At 36.6% G+C, this 12,472-nt stretch overlaps 2 protein-coding genes across 2 annotated transcripts; one reads left to right on the forward strand and one right to left on the reverse strand.

Annotated features, from left to right (window-relative positions):
* On the forward strand, nt 179–3,708 carry LOC104737694 (CAAX prenyl protease 1 homolog). Its single transcript, XM_010457934.2, has 14 exons — nt 179–331; nt 1,111–1,258; nt 1,343–1,427; nt 1,514–1,609; nt 1,713–1,778; nt 1,866–1,964; nt 2,093–2,206; nt 2,312–2,422; nt 2,510–2,572; nt 2,659–2,751; nt 2,845–2,958; nt 3,059–3,130; nt 3,218–3,283; nt 3,359–3,708. The coding sequence occupies exons 1-14, from the start codon at nt 301–303 to the stop codon at nt 3,473–3,475; spliced, it is 1,275 nt and encodes a 424-aa protein (XP_010456236.1). The 5' UTR covers nt 179–300; the 3' UTR covers nt 3,476–3,708.
* Nucleotides 9,074–12,360, reverse strand: LOC104738554. The gene is made up of 3 exons (XM_010458713.1): nt 12,082–12,360; nt 11,348–11,941; nt 9,074–11,197 (listed from the first exon to the last, which is right to left on the reverse strand). The coding sequence occupies exons 1-3, from the start codon at nt 12,358–12,360 to the stop codon at nt 9,074–9,076; spliced, it is 2,997 nt and encodes a 998-aa protein (XP_010457015.1).

Genomic DNA, 12,472 nt, shown 5'->3' on the forward strand with positions numbered 1-12,472 from the left:
TATTTTATAATTCTAAAATGATCCGGGGGAGATTTAACTATCAGAAATATTATATAGGGTCAAATGAGATATTAAATAAAAATATAGGGGGGTTGTTTAAAATGGGCCCAAAGCCCAGCCCATATGCTATAAACCCCGTACCCGTATTTTTTTTTGTCGTTTTTACATATCACACCACACCGACCCGAGGGAAGAGGGTCAAAACTCAAAACCTCTCCCAAGCTTTTTTGGTTTCTCTCTTCTTTCTTCGATTTGCTTCTCGTTCTTCGTTCGCGTCTCAGGGTACTCGTTTTGTCAGCCATGGCGATTCCTTACATGGAAACCGTCGTGGGTAAGTTTCAAAACCTTTACTGAGACATTCTTCTCTCCGGTTTCACTCGTCGCATTGCGTTTTTTGTTTGGGTTTTGGTTTCTTTTTGTTGTGTGTGTTGCGATTCCATGACTGGTTTTATACACCATCGTCTCTGCTTCTCGTTTCTAAATTAGGAATCTTTTCAGATATTTTGTATCTTGATCTGAGGTTTTTGTTAATCGAACTGTTTCTTGTCTTACTTGTGCGTTTGATCTGAGGTTTCGTGACCTTGTTTGTGTCCTCGTATTATTAGAGTATACGGAGCTTTATTTATGCTTCTCTCTCTCTATTCAACAATTTTTTTAGGGTTTAGTGAAGAAAAGTCGGAGTCTTTTTCTCCCATTTCAGTTTTGAAATTGAGAATCTTGAAATTTTTCTGTGTTTAAGTCATACTACAGTTAGAGTTTTTGGGGAAATCTTCTTGCTTTTTTTTAGGGTATGATGTTCCTGAAAGCAACTAGGGTTTTCTAGAGTTGTTTTGAAATGTGTTTAGTGTTGTGTAACCTTTTGTGAATGTAGATAGGTGCATCAAAACTCTGTCAATGGTTTAATCTTTCCATCAGTACAAGAGATCCATATTTCAGGAGCCTATGCTGTACTCACATAGATAGATTGCTTGGCGTAAATAGTCAAACTTAGCTTAATCATATGAACAGCATTTGATCCTTTTATATCTAGTTGATTGGAAAGTAGAAGGTTTTATTGAAATAAAAATGATGTTTTGGCATTTATATTCCTGTTCTGTTTTTTACTTTCAGGTTTTATGATAGTGATGTACATTTTTGAGACATATTTGGATCTGAGGCAACTCACTGCTCTCAAGCTTCCAACTCTCCCGAAAACCTTGGTTGGAGTGATTAGCCAAGAAAAGTTTGAGAAATCACGAGCATACAGTCTTGACAAAAGGTTTCGTCTTATTTATATATTGTGTTTGTTTCCTATAATTGCCAAGGCTATCACTGACTCACTGAGGATGTTTCATTCTTACAGCTATTTCCACTTTGTTCATGAGTTTGTGACTATACTTATGGACTCCGCAATTTTGTTCTTTGGGATCTTGCCTTGGTTTTGGAAGGTACATATCCTGGTTTCAGTATTAAGTATATCCTTTTGAATATAAAGATGTTATATTAAAAAAATTAATATTCATTTGTACCTTAGATATCTGGAGCTGTTCTACCTAGGCTAGGCCTCGACCCAGAGAATGAAATACTGCATACTCTTTCATTCTTGGCTGGTGTTATGACATGGTCACAGGTTTTTCAAATTACCCCTTCATGGAGTCTTATACAGTTATACTTTTAGGATCAATGTATCTATTTTCTTAAGATAATAATATTTCTTTTATCTTCTGATGCAGATCACTGATTTGCCATTTTCTTTGTACTCAACTTTCGTGATTGAGTCTCGGCACGGGTTCAACAAAGTAAGTCGTATTTCCAACACTACCTTGTGACTTAGCGTTCCTTTAGTAGAGATGTGGATTAAATATGCCTGTAAATTCTGTTTACAGCAAACGATATGGATGTTCATTAGGGACATGATCAAAGGAACACTTCTCTCTGTCATACTAGGCCCACCCATTGTTGCAGCGATTATTTTTATAGTACAGGTTTGGTGATTCTGGTTTCTCTTATTTCTGCGTTTTTCACATATATGACTAATCTCCAATGAGTGAGAGCTCCAAGGTTTCGTGTTAAATTTTTTTCTCTGAGCATGGAATTATAATCTCTTTTCCAGAAAGGAGGTCCTTATCTTGCAATCTACCTGTGGGCATTCATGTTTATTCTGTCTCTAGTGATGATGACTATATACCCAGTCTTGATAGCACCGCTTTTCAACAAGTTCACTCCTGTGAGTATTTCTGTCATGGCCATTTTACAAATCAATGTTTTTTTTTACTATGTTATTATTATCAGACAAGACAACTTATTAATCATCCACTATATTTGGGTCTAGCTTCCAGATGGAGACCTCCGGGAAAAAATTGAGAAACTTGCTTCTTCTCTAATGTTTCCTCTGAAGAAGCTGTTTGTTGTTGATGGATCGACAAGGTCAAGCCATAGCAATGTAAGGAACTTGAATGCTTGAGATCACGTCATGACTACTGTTCTAGATTACCATTAGAAAGCTCATAATTCTTGTTACATCGTACAGGCTTACATGTATGGTTTCTTCAAGAACAAAAGGATTGTTCTTTATGATACATTGATTCAGCAGGTACTGTCACTTTCGATGCTTCAAGCGAGCTGTACTCACATTCCGATTTTGGTTCTGAAACATAATATAATCCTTCTTTTGTGCAGTGCAAGAATGAAGATGAAATTGTGGCTGTTATTGCACACGAGCTAGGACATTGGAAACTGAATCACACTACATACTCGTTCATTGCAGTTCAAGTGAGTCTCAACCGACAGTTCAAAAACTTATCTACTCATATCTATATTTCACTTATGAATTCAAGTGACACTCTCTCAATGTTTTTATTGCAGATCCTTGCCTTCTTGCAATTTGGAGGATACACTCTTGTCAGAAACTCCACTGATCTCTTCAGGAGTTTTGGATTTGATACACAGCCGGTCCTCATTGGTTTGATCATATTTCAGGTCTGTTATCATTGCTTTTGGACATTCAGGTTATGAATCAAAAAGGGAGTAACAAAAAAAACTCCAAAACCTATCTTATTTCTCCTGTCTGATTTTACAGCACACTGTAATACCTCTACAACATCTAGTAAGCTTTGGCCTCAACCTTGTTAGTCGAGCATTTGAGTTTCAGGTAAGATCTTACAATCTTTTAAGATGCAATCATAATTTCTTTCATTGCCTGCCTCATCACTAATGTGAGTTAATGTTCCTTATGCAGGCTGATGCTTTTGCTGTAAAGCTTGGGTATGCAAAAGATCTTCGTCCGGCTCTAGTGAAACTACAGGTGAGAGAAAGCAGCAATTTTGTTTCCGCAATTTTGTGTTCATACTTTAATGGTTTATCTGATTGGGTTTTTCAGGAAGAGAACTTATCAGCAATGAACACTGATCCGTTGTACTCAACTTATCACTACTCACATCCTCCTCTTGTTGAAAGGCTTCGAGCCATTGATGGAGAAGACAAGAAGACAGATTAAGTCCGTATATCCTTGTCTCTTGTAAGGATCAATGACTTTTAGGTGAAAGATTAAACAAAAAGTGAAATACCTTATAGGCGCAGGCCTCTTTTGTTACTTTTACAATGGGTTTTTTGCTTAGTTACTACTTTTGTTCGGGGGGACAAATGCTTAGTTGCTACTACTGGTTTTGTGTTTTTTAAAGTGGAATCACTCACTGTTTGATATGATCATCAACCGTTTTTCGCCTGTTACAGTCGTCTAATATAGTTAGAAGTGGTAATAATACTCCATACCTGCTTTGAAAGTGATAAGGTTGAAGTAACGTAGCTTATTATGATTGGAGTTACTATCACAGTCCCAATCCTACATGTTGGAAAATCGTGTAAAAGAGATAGATTGAACATCATAATCAGCAGCGCAGAATTGTTGAACAAAATCTACATAACGGAGATGGAACATTGGAATCAGTAGCAATACGGAACTTGACTCGTACAACTTTTTGATTGTAAAAACTAAAAACTCAAAAGAAGGTAAGAAGCATTTGACACAAATGTATTACTACTATTATTTATTTTATTTTTTTTGTGTGGAAATAATACATATCTTGCTATGATGGTGCAATAATGGATTTCTCTTTTCTCCCCAACATCATCTTTTTATCTTTTTCTATTCTCATCATTATATTAACTTTAAAAGCAACCTTCTTAAACAAGGATTAAACTTAACCTGTTAAAAACTCAGAAGAACATTAAATCGCAAAAAAAGAAACTATGTTTTTGGTGAATCCAATCAACCATTAATTTTAGAATTTAGCCATATAGTTATATCTCTTTGTCTTGATACGGACACGGATTTCCAAAAACTACACTGAAAATAAATTTGGAAACTTATGCTCGTGGGTCCTTTGACGCATACAAATTTTAAATTGACTAAAGTTTTATATCCTTGAATTGATGATCCACTTAATTTATTATAGTAGTCATTATTGTAAAAAGGATTTACTACTATTAATTTAATGAAAGGAATAAAGAAAAAAATATTCTCTATTTTTCTTTTGTCAAATGGAATGCCGATCTGGCAACTCTACAACATCTCATCCTCCTTATCTATACGTCGTCTAGTGTGATTAAAAAAAAAAAGCGTGGAAAAAAGAACATAATTCGAAAGCAAAATAAAAATAAAAATTAAGTGAAAGTATCCAAATTCCTCCAAATCATACATTTTTTTTACGAACTAAATGTTAGTTATTATTAATGCATTCTAGTGATTAATCTTTTTTGAAAGTTTGAAAACTTATGATCTGAACAATGAAACAATGATTTCTTTAAACTCTTCTTTGATTAATAGAAAATCTGTTTACAAGTTTATTCTAAACAATTTTCTAATTTTTCAAAACTCTTTTTAAAAAAACCTCAAGCTCTTTCTAAGTTCTTAGCTTTTTTATTTTCTTAAAGACTAAAATTTAGTAGCTAGGTTAACTTTCTCTTGTTTGTGCTAAAGCTTACATTCAGCTTTTGCACCCTATTTATAGAACTAGGCATATGTCACACAAAGGGCAAACTACCTATTCTAATCTTAATAGGAATTGGACAATTTCTTTTTTCTTTATGTTTTAGGAAATTTCCCTCTTTCTTCATGTTTACATTCCTATTGTAAACATGAAGCTCTTTGATCTTCTAGAAGCTTCTTGGGCCTTCTTGTCATGTGTAAATCTTCCAGCTTTATATATGCCGACATAAATAACTTGATACTCTGTTCTTGTACTAATACTCTGTTCTTCTGAAGTAGTTCACCCTTTTGAACAAATGCCGCATCTTCAATCTCCCCCTTTTTAACTTTGTGCTTCTCAAGCATAAGAATTTTGAAGTTGGTTTAGACTTAAAACAAATAACTTTAAGCATAGTCAACCGTTCAAAAACATAAACCAAAATGATCACCGAACCATAGTCAAGCATACAAACACAATGAACCAACAACTCGAAAGCATTAATGAAAACACAAAACTCCCCCAGAATCTCAGACCAGCACCAAAACACAAAACAAAAAAACTCCCCCAGAATCTCAGACCAACTCTTTCTCCCCCTGCTTGAGAAAACAACAGTTAAAAACATCTCAAATCATCTTGGATAGTGGATGATTCTGTATGAGCCTCTGTACTACTTCCGTATGTCTTTGCAGAGCTTGAGCTGTATCAATAGTGGACGAATGCTTCCCAGCTGAAGAATCTCAGAAGTAGAAGAAACTCCCTTATCAGGTTGCCTGCTATCTGGAGATATTGGTGTCGAATTTTTACTCTCTGGAATCAGTTTATGCTTAACATCATAGATATGTCCTGTTCTGGCATCCTTTGTATAAAACTCAGCATACATATCTTCCTCTTCATCTGACCACTCAAGCGGACCTTCTTGAACTCTAATGGTTTCAAAGATTGTTCTTGGAAATACCACATAACGAGTAGGATCTTTCCAACTTATGTTCATAATCTGATTATAAATCAACTGCCCAAAATCAAACCGGATGCCCTTGATAATCGTGTAAACTACCCGAGCTCGTTTAACAGAAAGATGATTCATGTGTTTTGAAGGAACCCAATTGTATGCTGCCAACATTAAAAGAGCTGCACTCTCCTCAGGTAAATCTGCAACTTTTAAATTAGCCCAAGTCGACTTGCCTTTGCCACTTAAAAACTCTGCAAGTTCATCCCTACTCAACTTATCCACTGTTGTATCAGCTTTCTTCTCAGCTCTAGTCAAAGGTGCAATACTGAAAGCTTGATTAATTACCTTAGGAGAAAATTCATACCAATGTCCTCTCACAAACACTTGAACACCATCCTTACCCTTTCCATTTGGCAAATTGGCATAAAATTCACAAATAATCTCTTTGGTATACACTAAAGGATCAAAAATTGTAGAACCAAGTCCTATCAACAATATCTTCTCAATGAACCCAAATTCATCCTTTTTAGACATATCCACTTGTCTATCAGCCGTAAAATTCCTAGAAAAGAACTGATGATACCTTAATTTTGCAGCTTTGGAGATAAACACATCAGATTGAAACCCAGATTTAGCCCGAACATTTTGAGAGCTTGGTTCTGCAGATCTTGGTCGCTTTGACTTGCAAACCGATTTCTTCTTGCTAGCGGATGCCACTTCTCTCTATTTCTTGCTCCTCTGCTTCTCAGCATGTCTTTCAATCTGCTCTTGTACAGAGATTTCTTCAACTCCAAATTTCGTATCAGGTTCTGAACCAGGATCCTTCCTTTTTCTCTTGTCAACAGTCTCTACCTCATCATCATTTAGATTCTCTCCTTCGAGATCATCTACCGCTTGATTGACTTGATTCTTTTCCGATTCTCCTTTAGATGAATCATCATCGCTGTCGGATCCGTACGGCACATGGTTGAACTTCTTCATCACCACTTGACTCATCAATCAATTGAGGTCGATTGACAACCACATCACCTCGAGACATCTCCGACTTCCTTGCTCTACGTATCAACCCACTTCGAGTCGCCCCAACCATCTTCGATTCATTCTCTCTTTTTTTTAATATTTTCTTTCGATACACACGAAGTGTCTTATGACTTCCTTTTTTTTAAAAAAAAAAATATCTCATCAAAAAGATTTATTTTAAAACTTTGGAAACTTCAATCATCCAAATATTCTCCTAAATATTGAGCAAATCTTTCTTTTAATAAACTAAGCACTATAACCACTGGTTTTCTCAATCCACATTAGTTTATAATAAACCAACAACCTTCTCAAGAACTTTTAACATGTACCAAATTCTTAATCCCTATCTCCTATTGTACAAGTTCTTGAACCATCATGTGACTGATTCACATCTCACACACCCCAATCGAATTTCTTAATGTAGAGAATCGATTAAAGTCAAGAGCTTTTGTGAAAATATCAGCTAATTGTTCCTCAGTATCAACATGCTCAATCACAACTTGTTTTCTTTCAACCAGTTCTCTGATGAAGTGATGTCTCACATCAATATGTTTTGTTCTTGAATGTTGAACTGGATTTTTAGAGATATTAATTGCACACCTATTGTCACAATACACTTGCAGCTCTCCTGAATCCATACCATAATCTGCTGACATCTGCTTCATCCATAACAACTGAGTACAACAACTCCCCATTGCTATATATTATGATTCAGCTGTAGATAAAGACACTGAATTTTGTTTCTTACTCAACCAGGCTATTAGATTGTTGCCTAGAAAGAAACATCCCCCACTAGTGCTCTTTCGATCTGTTACACTTCCTGCATAGTCTGCATCACAGTAACCAACTAAAACCTTGTTTGAACCTTTAGAATACCAAATTCCAAGATCAACAGTTCCTTTAACATACTTGATAATTCGCTTGACTGCTTCAAGATGAGACTGTTTAGGTTTTGACTGATACCTTGCACATATACCCACACTGTAACTCAAGTCTGGCCTACTAGCGGTAAGATATAACAAACTCCCAATCATCCCTCTATATTGCTTAACATCTACATCCTTGCCATCAACATCTCTTGATAGTTTCAAAGTAGTACTCATAGGAATCAAGGCTTCTTTGCATTTATCCATCTAGAACTTTTTAAGAAATTGTCTAGCATAGGTACTTTGTGAAATAAAAATTCCTTGGTCTGATTGTGTAATATGCAACCCGAGAAAGTACTTTAATTATCCAACCAGACTCATCTCAAATTCTTGTGTCATACAACTCACAAACCTATCCACCAGCTCCTTTGAAGTACTTCCAAAATAATGTCATCAACATAAATTTGAACCATCATGATATCATCACCTTGTTCCAAAATAAACAGAGTTTTGTCCACACTTCCTCTGCCATAATTTTGTTCCATAAGAAAACTAGTTAGCCTTTTATACCAAGCTCTTGGAGCTTGCTTCAAACCATAAAGAGCTTTCTTTAATTTATATACATACTCAGGCCTAACTGGATCTTCAAAACCTTTGGGTTGGNCTGGAGTCGAATTTACCAAGATAATCCTTTTCATTTAAGATGTAGCATATGCACCCAAACACATGAAAGTAGCTCAGATTTGGTGTTTTGCCTCTCCACAACTCATAAGGTNTAGAATGCAAGCCATTCCTAGAAACAGCCTTATTGACTCAAGTCTTGCTACTGGTGCAAAAGTCTCTTCAAAATCTACACCTTCGATCTGCGTATATCCTTGTGCAACCAGTCTTGCTTTATTGCGTACCACAACACCACTCTCATCAATCTTGTTTTTGAATATCCACTTAGTGTCAATGATATTCACATCTATTGGTCTACAAATCAGTTCCCAAACATCATTACGCTCAAACTGTTCCAGTTCTTCTTCCATGNGTTAATTATATAACATGCAGTGTTCAAAGCTTCAGCCCAGAATTTCTTAGGAACTTGATTTCCATGTGTCATTGCTCTTGCCATTTCCTGAAGAGTTCTATTCTTTCTTTCTACTACTCCATTCTGTTGTGGAGTTCTTGGTGCCGAGAATTGATGTGAAATCCCATGTTGTTCACAAAACTCCTTCATAGCCTCATTTTGAAATTCTCCACCATGATCATTTCGAACTTTCTTGATTCCTCCTNAATGATTCTTTGGTTCAATCATCGACACAACACTCATAGAAAACGGTTTCCAGAGTTGTAAAGTAACTTGTCATCTTCCTAAAGTCAATCTGTACTCCTCGAGTCTTCATTTTCTCATTCAAGTCTCCAATGACATCAGATGCAGAATGATTCTTATGAACTTGTTGTACTTCTTCTGGTTTTGTAACAGGAATGTCCAACTCAGAACCTTCATTGTGTGCCTTAGTGATACTTACCTGTTCTGAATCACTGTCTGAATCATCACCTCGTACAGCTACAGATTGATCATCAAAAACCACATTCACTGATTCCATGATTAAACCTGTACGCTTGTTGTAAACTCTAAATGCTGTACTACTCTCGGCATAACCCAAAAACATGCCTTCATCACTTTTGGAGTCGAATTTACCAAGATAATCCTTGTCATTTAAGATGTAGCATCTGCACCCAAACACATGAAAGTAGCTCAGATTTGGTGTTTTGCCTCTCCACAACTCATAAGGTGTTTTTGTAGTATCTCTTCGAACATAGACTCTGTTAATTATATAACATGCAGTGTTTAAAGCTTCAGCCCAGAATTTCTTAGGAACTTGTTTTCCATGTATCATTGCTCTTGCCATTTCCTGAAGAGTTCTATTCTTTCTTTCTACTACTCCATTCTGTTGTGGAGTTCTTGGTGCCGAGAATTGATGTGAAATCCCATGTTGTTCACAAAACTCCTTCATAGCCTCATTTTGAAATTCTCCACCATGATCATTTCGAACTTTCTTGATTCCTCCTCGTTCATTAAGTAGTTGTAAAGCTAAAATCTTGAAGCTGTCTATCGTATCTGACTTCTCACGAATAAAACGAACCCAAGTGTATCTAGAGTAGTCATCAACTAGTACAAACACGTATTTCTTTCCTGCTAAGCTTTCCACTTGCATTGGTCCCATTAAATCCATGTGAATTAGATCCAAAGCTGATTTTGACTGAACATCTGGAACCTTTTTGTGCTGAATTTTGACTTGCTTTCCCTGATTACAAGGACCACACACCATATTGTCTTCTCCTTTAAGCTTAGGTACTCCTCGAATTATCTCTTTATTCACAAGAGTAGCAAGATTTCTTGTATTCATATGTCCAAGTCGTTGATGCCATAGATCTATACTCCCACGAGCACTGTAGCATTTGATTGACTGTTTCTCCCACATGTAACAATTATTTCCAGATCTTACACCATATAACTTGACATTACCTGACTCATCCAGTGCTTTGCAATCGGTTTTTGTGAATAAAACTGACAATCCTTCGTCACACAGTTGACTAATGCTTATTAGGTTTGCACGCAGTCCTTGAACAAGATAGACATTCACAAGTTGTGGAAGTTCTGTATCACGTGTTATACCTTTGCCTTGTATGAGACCATGACTTCCATCTCCAAATGTTATTGTACCTCCTTTCAATTTCTTAATATTCTGTAAATTACTCTTGGTTCCAGTCATATGTCTTGAGCAACCGCTATCAAAAAACCAGGGCTCCGTGTCTTCTTGTTCGTCAGTAATCATAGCCATATCGCATCTTGGTTCTGTTTCTTTTTGTTCTTCAGTAATCATGGCCATATTGCATCTAAATCCTGATCCAGAAGCTGCCATTGACCCTAATTGATATAGGTCAGTTTTCTTCATCCAAACTTGTCTTCTAACTCTATTCCAGAAGAACCTTCCTTGTTGCTTTAATGTACAGACCTTTTGCCAATATTTGTAGCAGAACCGTTTGTAGTGACCAATTTTTCCACAAAAATAACAACTCAAAGATCCATTAGAACCACCAGTAGACACCTCCTTCTCAGATTGATAGGTTCCAGCAGATACAAATTTGGTTGTCTGTGATTTAGCTCCCTTGTTCTCATTAAAGCCTAATCCTCTATGAGTCTTCTCAGTTCTCCCATAGCTCAAAATTTTGTCAAGTTGCTTTGTTCCTGCAAACATATGAATCTTCCTATGTTGTTGATCTAATTCAGATTGCAGTTGTGCGGATTTTTTCTTTTCTTTAAGTAGTTCTTCTTCAAGCTTGTCTGCTTTTGCCGATAAGACCAATTTTTCTTTCATCAGATCTAGCGAATCTTTAGCAAGCTTTTTCTCATCCACCAATTCATTCTGTAAAGTCATAACAAGTGCTTCTAAGCGAAGTTTTTCGTTTATCAATCCTTGATTTTCCTTTCCCAGGGAAATAAGTGTATTTCACACCTCTTTGTAACTCTGAACAATGTCAAGAACTTCTTCTTCTTCTGATTCTGAATCAGTTACCTCTTCCCCATTCTCAAATTCGGTGATTCCCACCATAGCCACTAAATTAATGAGTTCTTCTTCGCTGCTGCTATCACTATCTGATTCATTCTCAATGCTAATCATAGACTTTTCTTTCTTGACTTTAGAGTTACTCACACATTCCTCATGTGTGTGTCCAGTCCCTTTACAGATTGTGCACTTGGCCTCTCGCAACTTGATTGTTGGACACTCTCGAACAAAATGACCGAATCCCTTACATTCATGACACTGTAAATCAGCCTTTTTGTCTTCACTTGTCTTCTTGAATGAATTACTCTTCTTTTGACCTTGACCTTGTTCTACCCTTCTTAAAGCTCGATCAAATCTTCTTACCAGCAGGCTCACAACATCTTCTTCTCCTTGATCAGTTATGTCTTTGCTAACTGCTAGAGCTATTCCTTTTGGTTTCTTAATTCCATTAAGTTCCATCTCGTGTGCCTGTAGCATTCCGACTACTTCACCATAACTGAGATTGTCTAAATCTTGAGAGACGGTTAAAGCTGTTTTGTATCCCATGAACCTTGATGGAAGACACCTTAAGAACTTTTTGACTAACTTCTGATCCTTATAAGTCTTCCCACGAGTTAAGGCTTCTTATGCTAGAGCACTCAACTTAGAGCTAAAGTCTGAAATTGATTCATGCTCCTCCATCCTTAGATTCTCAAATCTAGAGGCCAACATATCCTTTCTTGAACTCTGCACTTTTGTTGTACCTTCATAATGAATTTGAAGGATATCTCATGCTCTTGAGTTGTATCTTTAGCAGTTTCACATCCCTGAATCAACTCGAACTGTTTTCTCCCAACACTGCATTGAATAGCACGTAACGCTCTTGAGTTGTACTTTGATCTCTTTTGTTCTTCATCAGTCCAGTCTGCCTCAGGTTTGGGAATTCGCTCGCCTGATTCATCCTTGATCGTCGGTTCCTCCCACTTCTCTAGAACAGTCTTCCAAGCAAGACGATCAATACCTCCTATGATGGATTTGATCATTGACTTCCAAAATCCATAGTTTCCATCATCCAAGATGACTTTGTTGTTGTTGATCAGATCTCNTACATAGTTTCCATCATCCAAGATGACTTTGTTGTTGTTGATCAGATCT

The sequence above is a fragment of the Camelina sativa genome, chromosome 13, assembly GCF_000633955.1.
Source record: "Camelina sativa cultivar DH55 chromosome 13, Cs, whole genome shotgun sequence".
In the NCBI taxonomy this organism is placed as follows: Eukaryota; Viridiplantae; Streptophyta; class Magnoliopsida; order Brassicales; family Brassicaceae; genus Camelina; species Camelina sativa.

What these genes read in the sequence shown, in the direction of transcription:
- LOC104737694 (XM_010457934.2), top strand. Translation starts at nt 301, where the DNA reads ATGGCGATTCCTTACATGGAAACCGTCGTGG. An exon ending in GTGTTATGACATGGTCACAG is followed by an intron (nt 1,610 to 1,712) that starts GTTTTTCAAATT and finishes CTTCTGATGCAG; the next exon opens with ATCACTGATTTGCCATTTTC. An exon ending in CTCGGCACGGGTTCAACAAA is followed by an intron (nt 1,779 to 1,865) that starts GTAAGTCGTATT and finishes TTCTGTTTACAG; the next exon opens with CAAACGATATGGATGTTCAT.
- LOC104738554 (XM_010458713.1), bottom strand. Translation starts at nt 12,360, where the DNA reads ATGATCAAATCCATCATAGGAGGTATTGATCGTCTTGCTTGGAAGACT. An exon ending in CCTTCAAATTCATTATGAAG is followed by an intron (nt 11,942 to 12,081) that starts GTACAACAAAAG and finishes ACTCGTGGGAAG; the next exon opens with ACTTATAAGGATCAGAAGTT. An exon ending in AATTTGAGAATGGGGAAGAG is followed by an intron (nt 11,198 to 11,347) that starts GTAACTGATTCA and finishes ATGACTTTACAG; the next exon opens with AATGAATTGGTGGATGAGAA.